The sequence below is a fragment of the Suillus bovinus genome, assembly GCF_016758785.1.
Source record: "Suillus bovinus strain UH-Sbo-P2 chromosome Unknown EDB93scaffold_14, whole genome shotgun sequence".
Lineage (NCBI taxonomy): Eukaryota > Fungi > Basidiomycota > Agaricomycetes > Boletales > Suillaceae > Suillus > Suillus bovinus.
In genome coordinates this window covers 412,310-430,208 of record NW_024542070.1, presented here as the reverse complement: position 1 = coordinate 430,208, position 17,899 = coordinate 412,310, and the positions used below count along the sequence as shown (strand labels likewise).

The 17,899-nt window shown below is 47.3% G+C and overlaps 9 protein-coding genes across 9 annotated transcripts; 3 read left to right on the top strand and 6 right to left on the bottom strand.

Annotated features, from left to right (window-relative positions):
- Positions 1–701: 701 nt before the first annotated feature.
- EDB93DRAFT_1050734 (uncharacterized protein) lies at positions 702–2,696 on the bottom strand (the record flags this gene model as incomplete). The annotated part of the gene is made up of 11 exons (XM_041444676.1): positions 702–831; positions 881–972; positions 1,025–1,207; positions 1,260–1,504; positions 1,554–1,622; positions 1,746–1,829; positions 1,885–1,973; positions 2,073–2,097; positions 2,161–2,446; positions 2,506–2,578; positions 2,626–2,696. Coding segments are annotated over 11 exons (1,347 nt in total), but the record flags the coding sequence as incomplete, so codon positions are not given.
- On the bottom strand, positions 2,641–3,704 carry EDB93DRAFT_192172 (uncharacterized protein). The gene has a single exon (XM_041455644.1). It carries the CDS (start codon positions 3,646–3,648, stop codon positions 2,740–2,742), a length of 909 nt encoding a protein of 302 aa, XP_041309803.1. The 5' UTR covers positions 3,649–3,704; the 3' UTR covers positions 2,641–2,739.
- A 282-nt stretch (positions 3,705–3,986) lies between these two features.
- Positions 3,987–4,893, top strand: EDB93DRAFT_1223625 (replication factor A protein 3; the record flags this gene model as incomplete). Its single annotated transcript, XM_041451182.1, has 3 exons — positions 3,987–4,076; positions 4,127–4,189; positions 4,246–4,893. 3 exons carry the CDS (start codon positions 3,987–3,989, stop codon positions 4,489–4,491), a joined length of 399 nt encoding a protein of 132 aa, XP_041309802.1. The 3' UTR covers positions 4,492–4,893.
- EDB93DRAFT_1336150 (uncharacterized protein) lies at positions 4,329–6,947 on the bottom strand. The gene is made up of 3 exons (XM_041455324.1): positions 5,452–6,947; positions 5,055–5,398; positions 4,329–5,005 (listed from the first exon to the last, which is right to left on the bottom strand). The coding sequence occupies exons 1-3, from the start codon at positions 6,882–6,884 to the stop codon at positions 4,608–4,610; spliced, it is 2,175 nt and encodes a 724-aa protein (XP_041309801.1). The 5' UTR covers positions 6,885–6,947; the 3' UTR covers positions 4,329–4,607.
- Positions 6,948–7,738: 791 nt separating this feature from the next.
- Positions 7,739–8,935, bottom strand: EDB93DRAFT_192045 (uncharacterized protein). Its single transcript, XM_041455642.1, has 11 exons — positions 8,897–8,935; positions 8,728–8,827; positions 8,656–8,665; positions 8,584–8,603; positions 8,499–8,531; positions 8,348–8,444; positions 8,264–8,292; positions 8,178–8,208; positions 8,093–8,125; positions 7,969–8,045; positions 7,739–7,915 (listed from the first exon to the last, which is right to left on the bottom strand). The coding sequence occupies exons 2-11, from the start codon at positions 8,782–8,784 to the stop codon at positions 7,781–7,783; spliced, it is 522 nt and encodes a 173-aa protein (XP_041309800.1). The 5' UTR covers positions 8,785–8,827; positions 8,897–8,935; the 3' UTR covers positions 7,739–7,780.
- Positions 8,936–10,187: 1,252 nt separating this feature from the next.
- Positions 10,188–12,764, bottom strand: EDB93DRAFT_1248458 (uncharacterized protein; the record flags this gene model as incomplete). Its single annotated transcript, XM_041452715.1, has 9 exons — positions 10,188–10,222; positions 10,276–10,678; positions 10,732–10,791; positions 10,843–10,911; positions 10,960–11,036; positions 11,088–11,261; positions 11,316–11,520; positions 11,567–12,334; positions 12,387–12,764. 9 exons carry the CDS (start codon positions 12,762–12,764, stop codon positions 10,188–10,190), a joined length of 2,169 nt encoding a protein of 722 aa, XP_041309799.1.
- Positions 12,765–12,909: 145 nt separating this feature from the next.
- On the top strand, positions 12,910–13,723 carry EDB93DRAFT_191969 (uncharacterized protein). The gene is made up of 2 exons (XM_041455640.1): positions 12,910–13,385; positions 13,443–13,723. Exons 1-2 carry the CDS (start codon positions 13,135–13,137, stop codon positions 13,579–13,581), a joined length of 390 nt encoding a protein of 129 aa, XP_041309798.1. The 5' UTR covers positions 12,910–13,134; the 3' UTR covers positions 13,582–13,723.
- EDB93DRAFT_191970 (uncharacterized protein) lies at positions 13,724–14,258 on the bottom strand. The gene has a single exon (XM_041455641.1). The coding sequence runs from the start codon at positions 14,141–14,143 to the stop codon at positions 13,865–13,867; it is 279 nt and encodes a 92-aa protein (XP_041309797.1). The 5' UTR covers positions 14,144–14,258; the 3' UTR covers positions 13,724–13,864.
- A 1,959-nt stretch (positions 14,259–16,217) lies between these two features.
- EDB93DRAFT_1102394 (uncharacterized protein) lies at positions 16,218–17,491 on the top strand (the record flags this gene model as incomplete). The annotated part of the gene is made up of 5 exons (XM_041447201.1): positions 16,218–16,537; positions 16,652–16,705; positions 16,766–16,787; positions 17,047–17,330; positions 17,383–17,491. 5 exons carry the CDS (start codon positions 16,218–16,220, stop codon positions 17,489–17,491), a joined length of 789 nt encoding a protein of 262 aa, XP_041309796.1.
- Positions 17,492–17,899: the final 408 nt, after the last annotated feature.

Below are 17,899 nucleotides of genomic sequence, written 5' to 3'. Positions count from 1 at the left end.
GGAAAAGTATAAGGCCTGTACACTCGCCCTGCTTGTCCCTTGTCAATTCGTTTTCTGTTGTCTTTCCCACAGAGTTGACATCGGTTGCACGCCGCATTTACATTATTGCATAGTAGGTGTTACTACTTCAGCGTCTAGCCCAACGATCATCCTCTCATGACATCCAAAATCAGAACTATCGAATCCTAATCTTTGACCTCTTCTATGTCTTGATCGTCCTGTAGTGTCCACTTCGCAGCCACCAGCGCATGACGGAAAGGTTCACCGGTGGCGCCTCTGGCGACAATCTTTGGATATGAAATTGTGCTCTGCGAGGGCTGAGCATCATCGTCCTCCTCGGGCTCTTCCACGATGTTATCTGTGTATTTCGCATCCTCCTTGTGTTCTGTATCATATGAACCAGGCAATATTGCACCGTCAATGTTGTTGGTTGCTGCTGCTGCTCGTCCTTCATTTTTGGACGCTGCAGGGGCGTCGGGCTGGTATGAACGAGTTCTATGGATATAGTCGGGATGATCTCCACGACTGTTGGCACCTGGTATTTCTGGTTGGAAGTTACGTGAAGTTGAATCATCTGCCTCGACATTTGCTTGCGGGAGGCCTGGCGATGTACAGGGGCTGACTTCATTGGGTTTCGAAGCGTAAGTCAGAAGGGATGATAGTTGCTGGCAAAATGCGTGCCACCACCAGCGCTCTCTTTCCCTGATGCGAATGATGCCGCATGATACCAACCCAAATACGATCAATACCACAGTACCAACCATGACCCTGGAAGTTATATCCTTGGCACTGCACCAATCGATAGAGAATGCCACGAAGAAGAAGATCATCCTAACCTGGAGTTAGGACGTCTGCCTATGACATTATGATATAGACTCACCCCCACATAAGTAACGCCTTGGGAACGCTGTAAATTATGGCTAGCACTTCAAGTCCGTGCTTTTCGTCGTGAAGTTTTAATGCGAATGATGCCTGACACAGCTACCGTAAGAAACATTTCAGTTATACAGCATGAGCTACTGACTGCTTCCATGGCTGTATTGTCTCCAGAGGTTCGTTCATGCCAGACCAAGAATACACCGAGAATTATACTTCCCAAACTCGTCACCAAAGACATGTAGCTTGCAATTTGAATAGGAGATCTTCCGCCCTTATCAACAGTGCTGATAGCAAGAAACCCAACATTGACGCTGAGCAAGACAGTGGCCTACCAATGGTTCGAAATTCATTTTGCTCAACATTAAAAAAAATGGATTCACCAAGAGATTGGAGTCCCGAATCTGCCCTTTCAATTTTGAGCTAAGTGCATTCCACCGTGCTGTGGAAGCAATTTCATCTACAAAGGCCCTGTGCAGTTTTTGGACTTGCGTCATGGGGTCCAAAAAAAGGAGGGGTGCGACCACGACCATCAACAGTGATGGCGTGTATATCCAACCATGGACCGTCTCGTCAGAGATTAGTCTCACGCAATTCTCCCCGTGAAAGTTGATAAACTGATTTTCACCTGGAAAGCCATCATCAATTACAACTAGATAGAAAATGAGAGCACTGACTGAATAACTTCATGATACGACCTCGAATGATAATCGTCATTAGGAAGAGCCGAAGTTTCAAATGAAAGCCTCACCAATGACAATGGCAGCATGGCATCGGTGCATCTGCCCCTTTTTAGGGGAATGTACTTTTTTAAAAAGAAACTGGATTAACATAGAATCCACGAAGAAGTATCGATGTAGCGTACATACCCTTGATTCCGTCTACCACTGAGATGTACTCCTTGAGTTCGATGGCATCACCTAGCGCAGAAGACCGCTTCGATGTTAAGTGGTCTAATGTTTGCGACCAAATATTAGGTCAAGATAGAGGGCCTTAAAGAGTACTGACCACATGTCGCATGTATTAACATATCCTTAACCTCATCGACATGGTCTTGTGAGACTAAGCACAGGTTAGGGAAGTATTCCCAATGTAGCCTACGCCGTGCGTTATTATACTTGTATGTGAACCTATGACTGTATTAGGAATGGGATGGTGTTGTAAGCAATGTCGTACGGACCTGTCCTAGAACACACCAGTATTGTGCTTCAATGGCAAGCCCTGGTGATGGAAACCAGGACAAGTCGTCAGATCCAGATCCATTGACAAATATGATCAACCTACGTATGTGAGAGAGACTCTTGACGCCTTTGCAATCGGAAAGCACATCTTCGACGTCAGACTCGTGCAACCAAAAAAGGCACCTGCTATTGTGGTTGACGAAATAGTACCAACAAGTGATGCCAGAACTAGCAACATTGTCGTCCTTTAGCTCGAGTACAAGATCCACCTGTGTCATGTCGAGGTCCTCTCGTTTAATGGACTTGAGCCCACTCCACAAGTACTGCATGTAGTCTTCAATGCCCTTGTGTTTTTTTGCGTCAAATATATCCACTTCTGTGAATGTCCTCTGCATATAGTAGTCATACTAAAAATGCTGGTCTTGAATCATCAATGGATTTAACGTACTTGTTTTTCGTTCAGAAAGTAGCGAGAACCTTCTGGATGAACGAGCGTGGTCCATCCCTCGGGCACAACCGCCCTTGAAAGAGTTTATGTGTGAAAGAAGATGATTTAATTACGACTTACCTCGGGTCATGCACAGGAAATGTGATTGTCATAGCAGGGACGGTAGTCTGAGTACTATCAGCGGCCCTTTTGCAACATCAGCTCTAGAGTACAAGCAAAAGAGAAGACTTGTCTTCACCGGGGAATCGACCTTTCATACCTCATAACTCCTCTCGCAACCATAGGAAATACTCCTGGGCGTGCGTGTTCATGGACCTCAATCTCTGGGCCCGGCATCTTGTCGCTACCGGGCGGAGCAATATAACGAACACGACCAGTAGCAAGATCTGGTGGTGCAGGTTGTAGCGCGATGGAACTATGAATGCGTTCCGGGAGATGATAAACAGTTCCCTTGTGCGGTCGTAACCCAGTGATTGACGATGTGAGGGACTGACTGCTGGCCTGAGAAGCAAGACTATATTTAGAATGAGTCATGCCAAGCTCCGCATGGATCGTAGACGTAGGCGTTCCAGCAACCAGAAAACGATCATCATTCGTGTGCATCTGCGAACGTGAATGTGACCTTGACAATCTGTAGGGGCCTAAAGAACGTGATGGGCCTGGACTACCGGACCCCTCTAATGGGTCATCGTTGGGGAAGGGCCGATCCATGTCGTTCCCCGAGCTTTCTCCCGTGTACAATGACTGATGCAAACTTGACATAGAGCCCCCATAGATCTCTGCAGTACTCCCATCCTGTGTTGTTGTCTGTGACAAAGGTATCGCTGTACTTTTTCGCAGATGTTCTGAGTTTTGTGAATGGATTCTCGAATAAGGATCGTCCGAGGAAGATACAGGCAGGGAACTCAAGCAAGTGGGTGCATGCTCTCTTGCAACACTCCCTTTGGATCGCAGTAGAGCCTCGCTAGAAAAATGTGTCGCAGCAAACAACCTCCGACCACACGCACCGAGCTTCAGATGGCCAGAAACAAATCGGCGGAGTAAAGGCAAAAAAAGCGAAAGTGAATTTGCAGAACGTCGTGCAAGCTGTGAGAGCCACTTCTTCACGATGTTAAGAAAGTGGACAGAAAACTGTGCTCTCATTAAGAAAGTATTCCAGGACCCTGTAAAGCCTTGAGGTTTGAGTTAAGTAGAGAGCTTAGCAAGATATCATGGTGCTTCTTACTATACATAAACTGTGACGCGTGACTACAACGTGTCTTGTCCTCGGGGCATTAATACGAAGTGTGAATTAGAATGAACTATACTGAACCACCTGAAAATCCTGTGGGAGGTTTTATGTGCACATACGAAAATACTGAATCGTACTAAGTCGGTGGGCAAGTGTATGTTTACTTGTGTTTACTGTGCATTGATACACAGCCACAGACGCGTCCTTTCAAAGCAAGTACTATACACCAATTTCCGGTCTTGAGCTTACCATGAACGAACATATCTCAATGCGCGTCAACTCCGCCCGTCTTGCCGGAATGAAGGGAAAGACAGTCCGTCTCCCCTGCAAAGTACTCCGAGTCAGCTAATCTCCATCCATGTTTTTCACGTACGCGTCTGACCCCTCCAGCTTTCAGATGACACTGCCATCGTCGAGGCGAGTGATGGTGGCCAGGTAGAGATCCAAAGGAAGGTCAGAGCTCGTGCACCCTTGACTTTTTACAACTCTCATTTTGTCGATGGGGGTAGAATGTGGATGTGACTGCCACCTATGTCGAGGTCATTGGAAGTGTGATAGACGCGTCTACAATAAAGGCCTTGGCGACACTCCCATTGGATTCAGAAGGCGAGCTAGGTATGGTTTTCAATAGATTGTACTACCTTGCTCGTTTTCATTCCAGTAATATAGATATGCAACTGGTTAACGACGTGATTGAGCTCACGTTTGAACCAAGGTTCGATAAGCTCTTCCCTCGGTACAAAGAAACAGTCTAGCATGCCTACACATTGATTGTCGACCAGCATATATAAAAAATTCTTTCTGTTGTATTTTACCGCACATTGCATTACATGAATTGAGAAAGCATCTCCCATACATCGCCCCCTATGCATCAAGGTGGACCGGCTTTGGCCATCTTCTTATCATGTCCCCTTTTCCGATTGTGGTTCCCTCTGCTAGCTTTGTTCTTGTCTTTCGATGCTCGCTCTCTCGCATCACCACTATCTCCAGACCCTCGGCCGCGCCCCCTCCCTCTCCCCGACCCGCGCGCACCCCTCCCTCTTCCGTGATTTCCACCGCGGGATGATGACCCAGAACCAGTTGCATTTCCAGTCGTCGACAAATCTACTATTCTATTCCCAGAAAACTCGTGTTTCTGCAAAATCTTGTCCTTTTTTGGCTGGACGCGGGGTGATGGGGGCATCAGTACCGACCAGTTACGCAGATAATGATAGCATACATTGCGTTCCAGCATAATCCTCCATCCCTCAATTTGCTCATCAGACCAGCCTGTATATCATCTCAGTAACACGGCTGACGAGAACAACAAAGGACTCGCCGATCTGTGCTTTGAGCTCACTGCGTGCTTTCGACCTCCGCGTATTAGCATCTCTAGCAAACAGCTCCGGATCACGGATATACGCAAGCTCCAGAACAGTCTCTGGAGTGACTTTAGACGGTGGTACCTCGTCCTCGTCGCCATCGTTTTCGCCCTCGCTGCTAGCCTCTCCATCACCGACAACCTTCACCTCGTCTCCAAAGTCAAGATCATGATCGATTTCGGCAGCCTTGCTGCTGTCGTCATCTTCCTCTCCATCAGACATGGCCTCTGCACGTCGCAAAATGTCGGCTTTCATCTGCTCGATGGCCGCTCTGTCCCTGAGCATTGATGCCTCGTCTTGGCTGTGGAGCAGAACAGTGAGTAACAGGATATATAGAGAAATGATACTCCTTACTTTTTCTTCCCTACATGTATCTTGGTAACATCCAATATCTCGTCGTCAAATACATTCTTTCTTTCAATGGGCTCATTGAGCGCAACATGGGCACTTTTGTTCACACTGACATCCTCCGCAACAGAGGGCATTGCGGGTGCGGTGCCCTCCAATAGTGCTTCGATGATGTTCTCTGCACTCTTAAATACAGACTGCGTGAGGAGCTCCCGGATATACTCGGGCGATTGGTTTGGGAAAATATCCATGACCTGCAAGATCTCCACGTCGAGATCGTGCGGCTCAGGTTCAGGGCGAACTGCTTTGGTTTTTCCCTTGCTTGAAGACTGCGTCACTTTGCCCTTACCAGAAGCAGAGGCGCCGGGCGGGATGCCAGATGACTTGATGATCAGCCTGAGTGCCCCAGGATCTTTTGTCCCAGCAACGGAGGATTCAATGTCGAAGGAACGAAGGATGGATTCGAGGAGGTCAACTCGGGCATCTTCACGTGCAGCACGGCGTAGAGCAGAAGCAAGAGTGCTAGACAAGTTATACGAGTGTTGATAGTCGGCTATTAGCGATCGGTTGAGGAAAGGAGCAGCAGGAGTACCGCCCACTTGTACTGCTGACGGGGGTGGGAGGTTCAATAATGCAAATACAACGGTAAATGTCCGTTCTGATTCTGCTGCCAACGCTGTACCGGATGCGACTGCGAGGTCTTGAAGCATGGTTGTAATAATAATGTGGAAGCTGTCTATGAAGTCGACCTTGGTTTCGAGCCAAATGCGCTCCCAGTCATCCAGCTCGCGCATACCGACGTCTGTGCGCATGCCGCCGTATGAACGTGCTAGTGAAGCAAGTCCTTCTTCGTAGGCTTGTGCGAGTCCTGTCATGAAATCTTGGTCCCTCCCGAATGGACGCACGAGCTCGGGGGGACAACCAGAGAGCAAACTGAGAAAGCAGCGTGCTGTTTTGCGGAGGCCGTATAAACCGGCAGAGTGGGATGGATCGAGAAGGGTAGTGAGCACAGGGACCATATCTGAGGTGAATACAGTAGCAAGGCTTGGTGTGCTAGCGAGGGCTGTGGCGAAAAGGGCACGAACGCGGGTTGGGTAAGGAAAGTATGCAATAGCGATGTCCAGGAGTGCCTTCACATCGAAACAAGAGGGTGCGGTAGCTAGCTTCTCTGCAAGGAAGAGGACGCGTGCATGTACATGGTTGTCTGTATACGGTGGAGCTTCCCAGATGAGAGATTGAAGGGTTTGATGGGCGACGTTGTTAACGTAGCTGGACAGAAAACTGCGGGTGGCAGGGGTGTCTCTTCTCGCGGGTGGTAGTGCAAGGATTTCAGCGAGGGCGCTTGATAAGTTGCTATGGAAAGTTGCCAGCTGGGAGGCTGATAAGGATTTTCTAGCGCTTGCAGGAGGATACGTCGGGAGTGGTGCAACAGTCGGCATTGTTAGACCTAGTAGGCCGTGATGAGGTCTGTCAGTTTACTGTGATCAGCGCATGATTCAGATGTGAAGTTTACGCATACGGCAGGTACTCTGCAACCGGTTATTTAACACTGAGCCGTACAATCAAGTTGAAAATTCAGATCAAAGGGCTTAGCCTCGTTCTTAAACTCCAGCAATTGTGTGCATCTTTTACTCGTTAGCAAAACAAAGCAACTAGTTAACACTATAGATTACTAGCCTGCAGCCGTCACTTTTCCTGATGGCCCAACATTAGCTTATATTCGTTACAACAACAGAAAAAATATCTGAATGAAAATAAAATGTAAAAGTTCTATTGAACTATCATGCTTCCGATTGCGAAAGCGTCTGAAGTTCAATTTGTGTTAATTGAGAGTCTGATGGGACTCCAGACTCAGATGAGTCGTCGACCTCATTAATATTGATGCTGCAAAATTGTAGGTGCATCCGAGTAACGATGATCGTGTGCATGACGATTTGAAATGCCGAGAACATGTCGAACTGCATGGGGCATCCCTCAGCTGATATCGAGTTGGATTCAGATTTGCACACACCGGCACCAATTGCATAGCTAAAAGATTGACCACCGAGAGTGCTAGGATTGAAAGATGAGTCCCGTTTTAACAGCCATGAAGATACTACTTACTTAGCCCACTTGCGAAGTAAAAAGTGTGGTGTCGTAGAAGGATGTGGAGTAGCGAACACCTCCTTTCACGGTATTCCCAATATACACGGATCATGGTGAGTGTTATGATCTCTGAGGCAAAAAGTGAGCACTCGACTACACTTATAGCTTCGTGATCTCACCAAGCTCGAATACTACTAGAAGTGACCAATCATATGCAGCCTTCGAGTCGTGGGATAATGTGTAACAACCGCTACCCATGTGTGATACTAGTAGTCGGACTGTCATCGACCCACACTGAGCGGTTTGCATGTGGCTCTTGAAAACACTCACGTTCCGTCGGTTTCGAGACCATCAGTGCTATAACCACGTTTACGATCACCAGGCACTGCAGTGAGGTGTGTTAGAGTACGAAATAAGGGAACGCAACTGCAAACATACGACTATCGTTGACAACATAAGACCCAGAATGGATTTCTTTTGTCTCCATAATGCATAGGTACGAAGGGCGAAGATACCTGGAGATCTTGTGAGTTTCCGCGTGAATACACTATTCATGTAATACCTTCTGCACCAAATATGCACAATCCAGCAGTACCTAATGAACGAACTTGAAGCGGAAGTGGCAACTCTACTATCACAATACTTACAAAACCAAAGTGAATGTAGATGTTTACAAGTCTACATCGGCAAATCCTCAGGACAGCAGGTGACTTTATTTCAGACAAATGCTCACCACAATTTTTTCATCCGGGAGATAGTTCACTTCGGTATCCTGGTCAGCTACAAGTTGATTATATATCATGCTATTTGGACTCACTGCATAAGTGTACAGCGAGCATGAAGGCTGGCATGTATCTCGCCAAGATATAAAAAAAGCTTCCTTTCTTCCATGGTGAGCAATGAATCAGAGATACCTATGCACATCAGTTAGCCTGTCGACAGGCTATATCTCGCAAAGATGAAGTCACCTCCTGGTCCAAGTTCAGGATACAATCGTAGACCTGTGGTCAGATGTTTGTCAATGACGGCTGGACAAATGGCAAGAGCACGCACCCATAAAACCACTATTGATGCTAGCATGAACCCTGTTAGTTAATGAGATTATTGTGGTCGAAATGATAGCACCGAAAAAATACTGTCAGTGTCAAGATTATAGATATGAGTGAACCGAAATGACGACAAATATCAATCACTTACATTCTGGGACCGGAGAATGGTTGAGAGGTGGGTGGACATTGACATTTGTGGATCCATGCTTCAGAGAGTCGGAGGTGCTAGTATCGCTGGGCATCTGGTGCTGGTTGGCAGAATATATAGCAAGCAGCAATTCAACATCATTGAAGCGTGACTCAGGTCGCAACGGCACCATATGGTAAAGTAATATGCCAACCCAAGCAAGGGTCAAAGATCCTTGACTGCTTCCAAGGCACCTCACTTTTAAGTCCTGTGAGCAGAATAGGAATTCTAGAATGCATAGTATCGCACGCGCACGCCACCGACCTCCTAAGTACTGAGGCCTCAGGGCCGTCAGCACCTCGCCTGACGATACCGTAAACCTCATCACTATGAAAAAAGTTTATAGCGATTTCAACGGCATACTCAACTAGCATTGAAAAGAGTCAGCTATATGCAGAGTTACTAGAAATGATGTTTCGTGCGAGTGGAATAAAAGACAAGTTCTGGACAGGAGGAGGTGAGGCGGAAGCGGTAGATTATTATGAAGGCGAAGGTGGGGGAGCGCCGTTGCAGTCCTGATCTTATAGTGAAAAGAATTCCCCCGACGTCTGTGCAGGCTGGGAAGGAATAGATCCCTGTGTCTGAACCTGAGCCTGTGAGGGTTGTTTCCAAAGCTACTGATGAAAACTGATCGGTCTATTTTCATTTCTCACTTTCATTGCAATAACTTACTATGAGACAGATCACGGTGGTGCGAATGAAAAGCAAGCCATTTGCTTGTAGTGTTATATAATCTATTCCGAAAAGAGAACAAAGTCGACGGAAGGACTCGGAGAATGCCGAACATACTAGGACTCAATCATCGATTTTTTTTTTCTCGTACATTTTCATCTCAAGTGTCGGACATCTCTCAGAATAATAATTCCACCCTCACGATCTTGGGCGTGTACCATCCTCGCTTGCTCCTCGCGACGACTTCGTATAGCTTGAACGCCCGTTTTAGCCCTGGCTTGACGAACACCGCCAGTACTGACTTCCCCTATCCTACGAAACGCACGGAGTCTCAGGGTGTCCAGGCACTACGATCACAAATTTGAATGGATGGTCGACAAGTCCCAAGAAAGGTAAGTGGAGCCGAGATGAAGAGCTAGGGAGTGCGAGTCAGGCTATCTTTAAGCATCTTGAAGGCGAGGCTTGGACTAAGACGTGCGAAGAAAAGAGTACCTCGATGAAAGAAAAATCAAAAAACCAAAAGGAGCATCGTCTACTGAAAACACACCACTACGACACGGATATTCCTGCAGGAAAACGAAGGTCGGCCGACGAGATCACCAAGGCCGTACCGGACAGGCCTGACCTAACACGTACATTTTGTGAGATAGACGGAGCATCTACAATAAATCGGTTGCAGACACTAGCTATAAAGAAATAGAAAGAGACGTCGATACAGAATTTCAAGTAAGTCCCGTGTCGGAAACATTCTAGATAGATACAGCGAAATCAGTCCTGCAACACCCTGAAGTGATTGTAACAGCTTTGGTACCGTACCAGACACATTATTCAGCCCACATTCTTCCCAAAAGACTCCCCTTTCTACCAGGCTGGACTTTCCAAGTAGTGCTCCGATCCCCTTATGTATTGCCGTATTCACTGGCCTCATAGGCGCTGAGTCATATGCATGAGGACAGGGCTGTGGCAGTGGTGGAGGATTCAGCTTTGGGGCTTCTAAATCCAGTTCATGTCTTGAAGGTTGACGAGGTGACCTGTTCAGCTGGTCAAAACGCGGAGCGTCGAAGGTGCGCCGTGCTGCCTTCAACTTGTGCAAAACCTGTTCGTAAAAGTGTATTTCCCCATCAAGATACTCCCTCGTTATTGTGCTGAAGTTTTCCACTTTCTGGTCGTGGTATGTGTCCATCTCAGCCATCGTAGTATTCAAGACAGTTTCGCAGCGTGCGGTCATCTCATCGTTCGACTGGACATATATATCAAGTCATCGTCTTCCATGAAAATTGGGAGCGTTCTGACCTTCCCCTTGAGAGCATCTTTATATCGCGAAACAGTAGATTGGTGGGTTTCAATAATTCCCTGAGATGATCACACTCAGGGCGAAGCCGGCGATCGAATAGTCCAAAATACCTCATACAGCTGGTATGGATGAGCAACGCTCTTGAAGGCTTCGTGGGTCTCAAGTTGGGTACGCCGGGCCTTCGTCTGTGGTCAGTGCGAGTCTTGCACAAGCGATATGACACAGACATGGTCGTCATACAGGTCTGCAACAGTCTGCAAACTATCTGATGTTTTCTGCATCGCTTTTGTGAGCTTCAAACAATCTTCGAGTCATATCTCAGTCAGTCATGAGCTCCAGAATCACACGCGAGCACCTTGGCAGCCTTCACGCCAACACCAAGCTCCCTCTTCATTCAAGAGGCCGTTTCTCTGTGAAGGCGTATCCTCCGCATCCTCCTTAATCCCGGCCACGGGAGCAGAAGACAAAGGTGTCGACGTAATCAAGGACAACAATGAGTACGACAACAATCGTTCGGCTTTTGACATCTCTGGCAAGCATGTCGTGATCATAATTCGGCACAACTGAACGTGCCCGCACTCACCTAGTCTCACTTCACGAATGCGACCAAAGATGTTTCTCAAGCTCTGCATGCCCTTGCCCACTGCAAGGGTGTGACGACCGAAGCGATCTATTACTTCTGTGGCATCGTCCACGTCTATGTTGAATGCAGGATGAAAGACATGTGCAAAGAATGAAGGTCCAGCAGCAGGCATCGAAAGTAATTGGGGCATAAGCCGTTTCCATTCCTTGGATATGGTCAGAAAACAAAGTAAACCCATGATTTATGCTCACCACATCATTTTCGCAACCGAGAAAAGACGTGACGGCTTCGGCATATCGTGCAACAGGGTGCCTCACGATACACCTAATATATCTCTCGAGTTCGCCTCTACGAGCCTCGACAAAATCAGCACTGAACCGCCCAGCATACTGTTTATCAGGAAGTGGTGGGAGCGCAATTCCAGGAAGACGTCTAGTCAGTGAGGTGTGCAACACGATGAAGTGAGAAAACCGCCGTTGAACTGTTATACGGGTGGGAGAAATCGGTGGGATGCATGTATCATATGATTCATCCGTAGTCGAAGAAAACAGTGAAGTGACACTATACATAGTATATGCTCCTGAAAGGCCCGACGTGCGCTTCGAAGGTGAGTGAACCAAGACTCGAAACTTCGGGACCTTAGATTGCCATGTAGGGCCAGTGTCGACATAGTGCCTATCTGCTTCCCCCAGCCCAAGTCTACTGAGCCTATTATCATCATTGATGGAGTCCTCCGTAGAGATCCGTTGATGTGAAGTGGATGGATTTGAAACGACTGGATCGACATAGCCCTCGAGAACCCACTCTTCTGCACCGCTTGTCACGAACCCGGAAAACCGATTCAAACTCTTGCCTCTAAGAAGACTTTGCCTGAAATTTGGGAGAGGGTTCATCCATTCACCAGTATCCTGAGGGACGATAGAAAGTGGCTTCGACTGTTCCTGGAGAGATGCTTGGGAGGTGATCGCACTGGAAGACAGCTCCTTTTTTGCATGAACGGCTATAAAACTAGTCGTGCACTTCACGGGCAGAATGAGCCAAATACGAGCGATGGGTGTGATCAGTACTCACCGTGTAATATGTCTGAGGTAGTAGCCCTATTTCACCAGAGCAGCTCGCTCTCACCAAACTCCAGCCATCTCCGGCTTCTTCCTTCAAGATACTCAGTTCATCTCCAGCTTCGACGGTCAGTTCCCTGAATTCAGCCTTTCCTTCAAAGTTGTAGAGTACACGAGCTGCTTTGACGGTCTCTTCGATAGGCTGCAGTTCATGATGTTTATCTGCCAGCTCAGGCTCGTTGTCTGATAATGAGTAGCACTCCAAATGCTCTGTCCATGCATTGGAAGAGATTATTTCAGTGTCGAAGGGAGCGTCAGAACGTAGACGTGTATCGTCGCCCGAAATAGATGAGCCCGAGGTTGGTTTAATGGCTGGAGGTAGTGTCGGCATGATCTGTCGAAACGGATGAGAGGAAAACGATTATACAGTCCAATAAGGCCGGGACAGTTGGAAGAGTAGGGGACGTAGTTGAAGTTGATGTGAACTAGCGCAGGCCAGCGTTTCGGACTGTCACTGTAGTTATTCAGCTTCCATTGATTAGCGGAAATTGCCTTTACGCATGCTGCTGTTACCACTGGAAGTGGGACCTCAAGGCCTCACTCCCGCACAAACAAAGGGGGGAAACTTATAGCAATAACAATTCTGCCAAGTTGATCAGAATCGTGCCTATCATGATGTATACGCAGGACATAAAAAGCCGGTCGTGTTCCTCCCATCCTCAGAGACATCTCCCTTCATCTTATTACCTCGCACAGAAAAAATGCGTTTCTCCCTCGCCATTGTTGCTGCTTTGACTACATCTCATGATGTTTGTCAGTGCATGTGTCGTCGAGATGGGTGGTTGCATAACAAACGACCCCGGCGTGTGTTGTGCTGGCTTGGTTTGTGTCGGGCCTCACCTCGGAGTATGAGCAGGTCGCTGTGCAAACACACATATACACTAACTGGTCCTGCGCGCCTCAGGATGGAATCATCGGTACTTGCAAGCTGCCTCATAGGCATGTCGCGACAGTGCGTCAATGTTTCCACTTTCGCTTTGATATCATGGTTGATCAGTACAATACCCAGTTCGAAACCTTTGAAAATGATCGAGCTTAGTTTGAGTTCAAGAGGCTGTCGAAATGGGCGTTTGGTGTTCCTGCAGTCGTCTGATTCGCTGCCTGAGTTCACCTCCATAGAATGCATGCACCTAGCAGCGTCTATATAGCTCTTCCCGACACCCATCCACGATAAGAACAACCCAGCGAAGACCGTGCAGGACACGGGAGATGAACGAAAAGGAACGGTTTTGCGCTCTGTTTTTGAGTCATAACTCGGGCCACACCGATCGATCAACGTTGCAACACAGCTAATCACTATACAAGATGATTAAAAAGGGGTGACCAAAACCGCAAAAAAGTGAAAATCAAACACGACAAGACCCACTCCCCTACGGTAGCGGGAATATTAGGAAAGCTGTCGCTCAACCTTACAAGGTAAATAAGGTCATATCATGCTGATTGGTTTTCAGCGATGAAGGAGCAAGCAGGACAAGGAAACACGCACGCCAACGAGCCTTGATGACTGTAATGGAAATGGAAAGGCTTTAACTTGACCTTGTCTATCCGCTTCTTCAGTTTCTCTGCCTGGTCACTGTCTTCAGCATGCAACAGGTCAGCCTTGAGTTTGTCTTTCTTCGCAAGCAACTTGAACACGCACGAGAGGTATGAACCTTGTTGGCTTGTGACCTGGGCAGTCGGAGCGTAAGACGAAGTCATACATTTGAGCATGTGGAGGTAGGCCTGAATTTGGTGCTGGAAGAATGACAGGCTAACGCCGGACTACAAACTTAACTTCCTACACCTGGGCGGTCTGTATAGGGGAAGAAAGCCGCTGAGCCCTTTCTTCTTCGGCCGCCGGGTCAGCGTTTGAAAGCAGGGCTACATTCCATCAGTGATGAGAGAGCTACATCGACGTTCTCCTTGTGCTGCGCGCTGCACGCACGTTCCTATACAGATCTCATATGCATGGCTCTGCATGTTTAAATGTCACAATTGAAGATTGTGATAATGCAAGGGTTTCAAGCATTCCATATTCAGCTTCAATTGAGTAGCGGAAATTGCTTGCTGCTGTCACCAGGACCTCATCCCCGCACAAACGAAGGGAGGGGGAACTTATAGCAATAACAATTCTGCCAGATTGATCAGAATCGTGCCTATATGTATATGCAGGACATAAAAAGCTGGCCGTATTCCTCCCATCCTCAGAGACATCTCCCTTCATATTATTACCTCGCACAGAAAAATGCGTTTCTCCCTCGCCATCGCTGCTGCTTTGACAACATCTATGTTTGTCAGTGCATGTCTCAAGGAGAAGAGTCCTTGCATGCAATTTAGCAGCGTCAAGTGTTGCTCTGGCTATCAATGTGCCCTTCAAATTGTGAGTATGAGCAGGTCGCTGTGCAAACACACATATATACTAACCTGATATTCATGTTTCGTCTGATAGGACCCCAGCTGCTCCCTATGCCGCACGGGCCAAAACATACCAAAAAGGAAATTTTCCGAACTACAGTGCTACTGAAGTACCTAGGCAAACCCGCGGGTCTGCTTGCGGAGACCGTACCGCGAACTGCGACGCAAGAATCTCGTTGCATTGATCTATTCTTATGAATATTATCTAACTCGGGCAGCGAATCAGATTACCGCCGGCTGGCATGTTGTGCTCCCATTCTGAGGCGCGCAGGTTAGTATATATGTGTGTTTGCACAGCGACCTGCTCATACTCACAATTTGAAGGCACATTGATAGCCAGAGCAACACTTGACGCTGCTAAATTGCATGCAAGGACTCTTCTCCTTGAGACATGCACTGACAAACATAGATGTTGTCAAAGCAGCAGCGATGGCGAGGGAGAAACGCATTTTTCTGTGCGAGGTAATAATATGAAGGGAGATGTCTCTGAGATGGGAGGAATACGGCCAGCTTTTTATGTCCTGCATATACATATAGGCACGATTCTGATCAATCTGGCAGAATTGTTATTGCTATAAGTTCCCCTCCCTTCGTTTGTGCGGGGATGAGGTCCTGGTGACAGCAGCAAGCAATTTCCGCTACTCAATTGAAGCTGAATATGGAATGCTTGAAACCCTTGCATTATCACAATCTTCAATTGTGACATTTAAACATGCAGAGCCATGCATATGAGATCTGTATAGGAACGTGCGTGCAGCGCGCAGCACAAGGAGAACGTCGATGTAGCTCTCTCATCACTGATGGAATGTAGCCCTGCTTTCAAACGCTGACCCGGCGGCCGAAGAAGAAAGGGCTCAGCGGCTTTCTTCCCCTATACAGACCGCCCAGGTGTAGGAAGTTAAGTTTGTAGTCCGGCGTTAGCCTGTCATTCTTCCAGCACCAAATTGTTACTCTTCGAGACTTCGAGTCACGTCTTCAACACGGCGGACTGGCCCTTGAGCTTGATGCTTCATTCCACTTCTGTTTCATGCTTTCGCTGTCAGTGATGGCATGGAGGGACCGCAGCGCACTGGACGTTTTTTTCTGATGGCTTGATGTGACTCTTTCAAAGCACGTCTTCAACACGACCGACTACGTGTAAGGCCATGTGGACCCGAATTCTGTACAGATGTGTCGGGGACTGGCGGCCGAGCACCGTTACGATGAATTAAATGATGGCAAAGCTGGCGCATTGGTACCTAAACCTAAAATTTAGCATGACCTGATATTCATTTTGTGAGAATTGAAGGAGTCTCTTGTCCTACCACACACTGCATTCATATTTCCACAAGGTGCCGTGTATGTTTGCGCATTCTCAATTATCTAATAATAAAGCAGTTCTTCAATTTGAATGTCTGACTCAGAGTCAGACGAGACAAAGCTTCCAAGACATTTCTACCGAGTGTTTGATGAGGAGTCTCGTTCCCAGTACAGTCACACCAGGGGCTTTGTGTCCAGCATACCTCATGCTGTCTACGACCCCGACCATCGGAATGCCCGGCGTGAATTAGAACGGCATATGGATTGGAGCAATCGACGTCAGACTCCCTTTATATCTGTGACAGCCTCACGCGGAAAGGCTCTCGAATTTGCTTTGAATCTAGTGGAGAGGGGGAGTCGCAATGTCTCAATTGCAAAGATCTGCAGCTTGCAGCTCCAACAATCAGGCATGTGCTCCAGATGTGCGATCTTGTTGAATATACCGGCGCCTATATCAAACCTGAAGCCATGAATGAACACGAATTTCTTTGCGTTGGCTGCATTCCACCCAACACAGTTATTCAGCTCCTTACATTTGGTGACGACGATGAAGACTAAGGAATGCATCAATCAGCGTAGGTGAGTGTGATACGATATTTCTATCTTTGATTGACATTCATATGTTTCGGATCTCAACAGATTCTCTAACGTGTATATGGAGGTGCACTGGGCTTCAAGTTGTTTTTGTACACAGTTTCTCGGTACTTGATAATACCCACTTACCCATCTTGACAATATTTTGACTCACAGCTTGCTGGTGTACCAAGATGTATATGCTTATCTCTGCAATTCAATTTTCAAGTCAGTGATGGATCTATGCTTTCGCACAGCCATGCAACACCCGCCCTGGCTAAGATCTCAGAAATATATTCAAACTCCTGCTCGACCATGCTTTCTAAATTGATAATGCTCTTTTTCAGAACAAAAGAGCTCGGAATGGCTGCTTCGGCAAGTCTCAAACCCAAATGAGTGCCCATCAGGAGGACGACCGTCAAATTGAGGTATGGAGTGTCAATCTAGCCGTACTTTCTCTCACCTTTGCAGAATGGACGACCCCTACGTCGCAGGGTTGTTTGCGAGTTACTGCACAAGGTTTCCTCAAAGTGCTCGACAGATCCCCTAAGAAACTCCAGGCAGAAAAGTATTCCAATCAATGCATGCGAATTTCTCTTGCATTGACTGGGACACTTTCCTACTCGGCATTGTAAGCCTAGTATCAATATTTGCATGCACATGTATGACAAGGATTTATACAGGATCAGCAAGCAGATTCTCTACCGCAGCATGAGTCATGATACAAGCGAGTTAATAGACCATATCTTACCTCAGTCAAGCGCCTGGAACGCAGACGTCTGGGGTATGTAGGCCAATAATTTGCGGCTATAAGTAAAGTTGGGTTTATTGTCCTGACCAAAAGGACAACAACAATAGAAAATCGGCATCGGCCACAGCAGACAAATGATTCAGTACATACAATCAGTGAAACATATCATATCTCAGTACTTTCTAAGTTTCTGACAGCATCCTTCGTGTGAAAATTTGACAGTCATTCATCACTACATCATCATGAAGCAGAAGCATTGTCATGTACATGTACAGAGACATACACAGGCACGAATATCGAGTCTCAGATGTGGAGTTAAATTACTCCTTAGAAGTGGAGTGTATACGACGTTTTCATACCAGATGGAGGATGGCGATCCCCAACCACCCAACCTGCCTTCTCCGACTCGGAGTCTGCACTGCAATCGTATGCACCAGTGGCACTTCCAG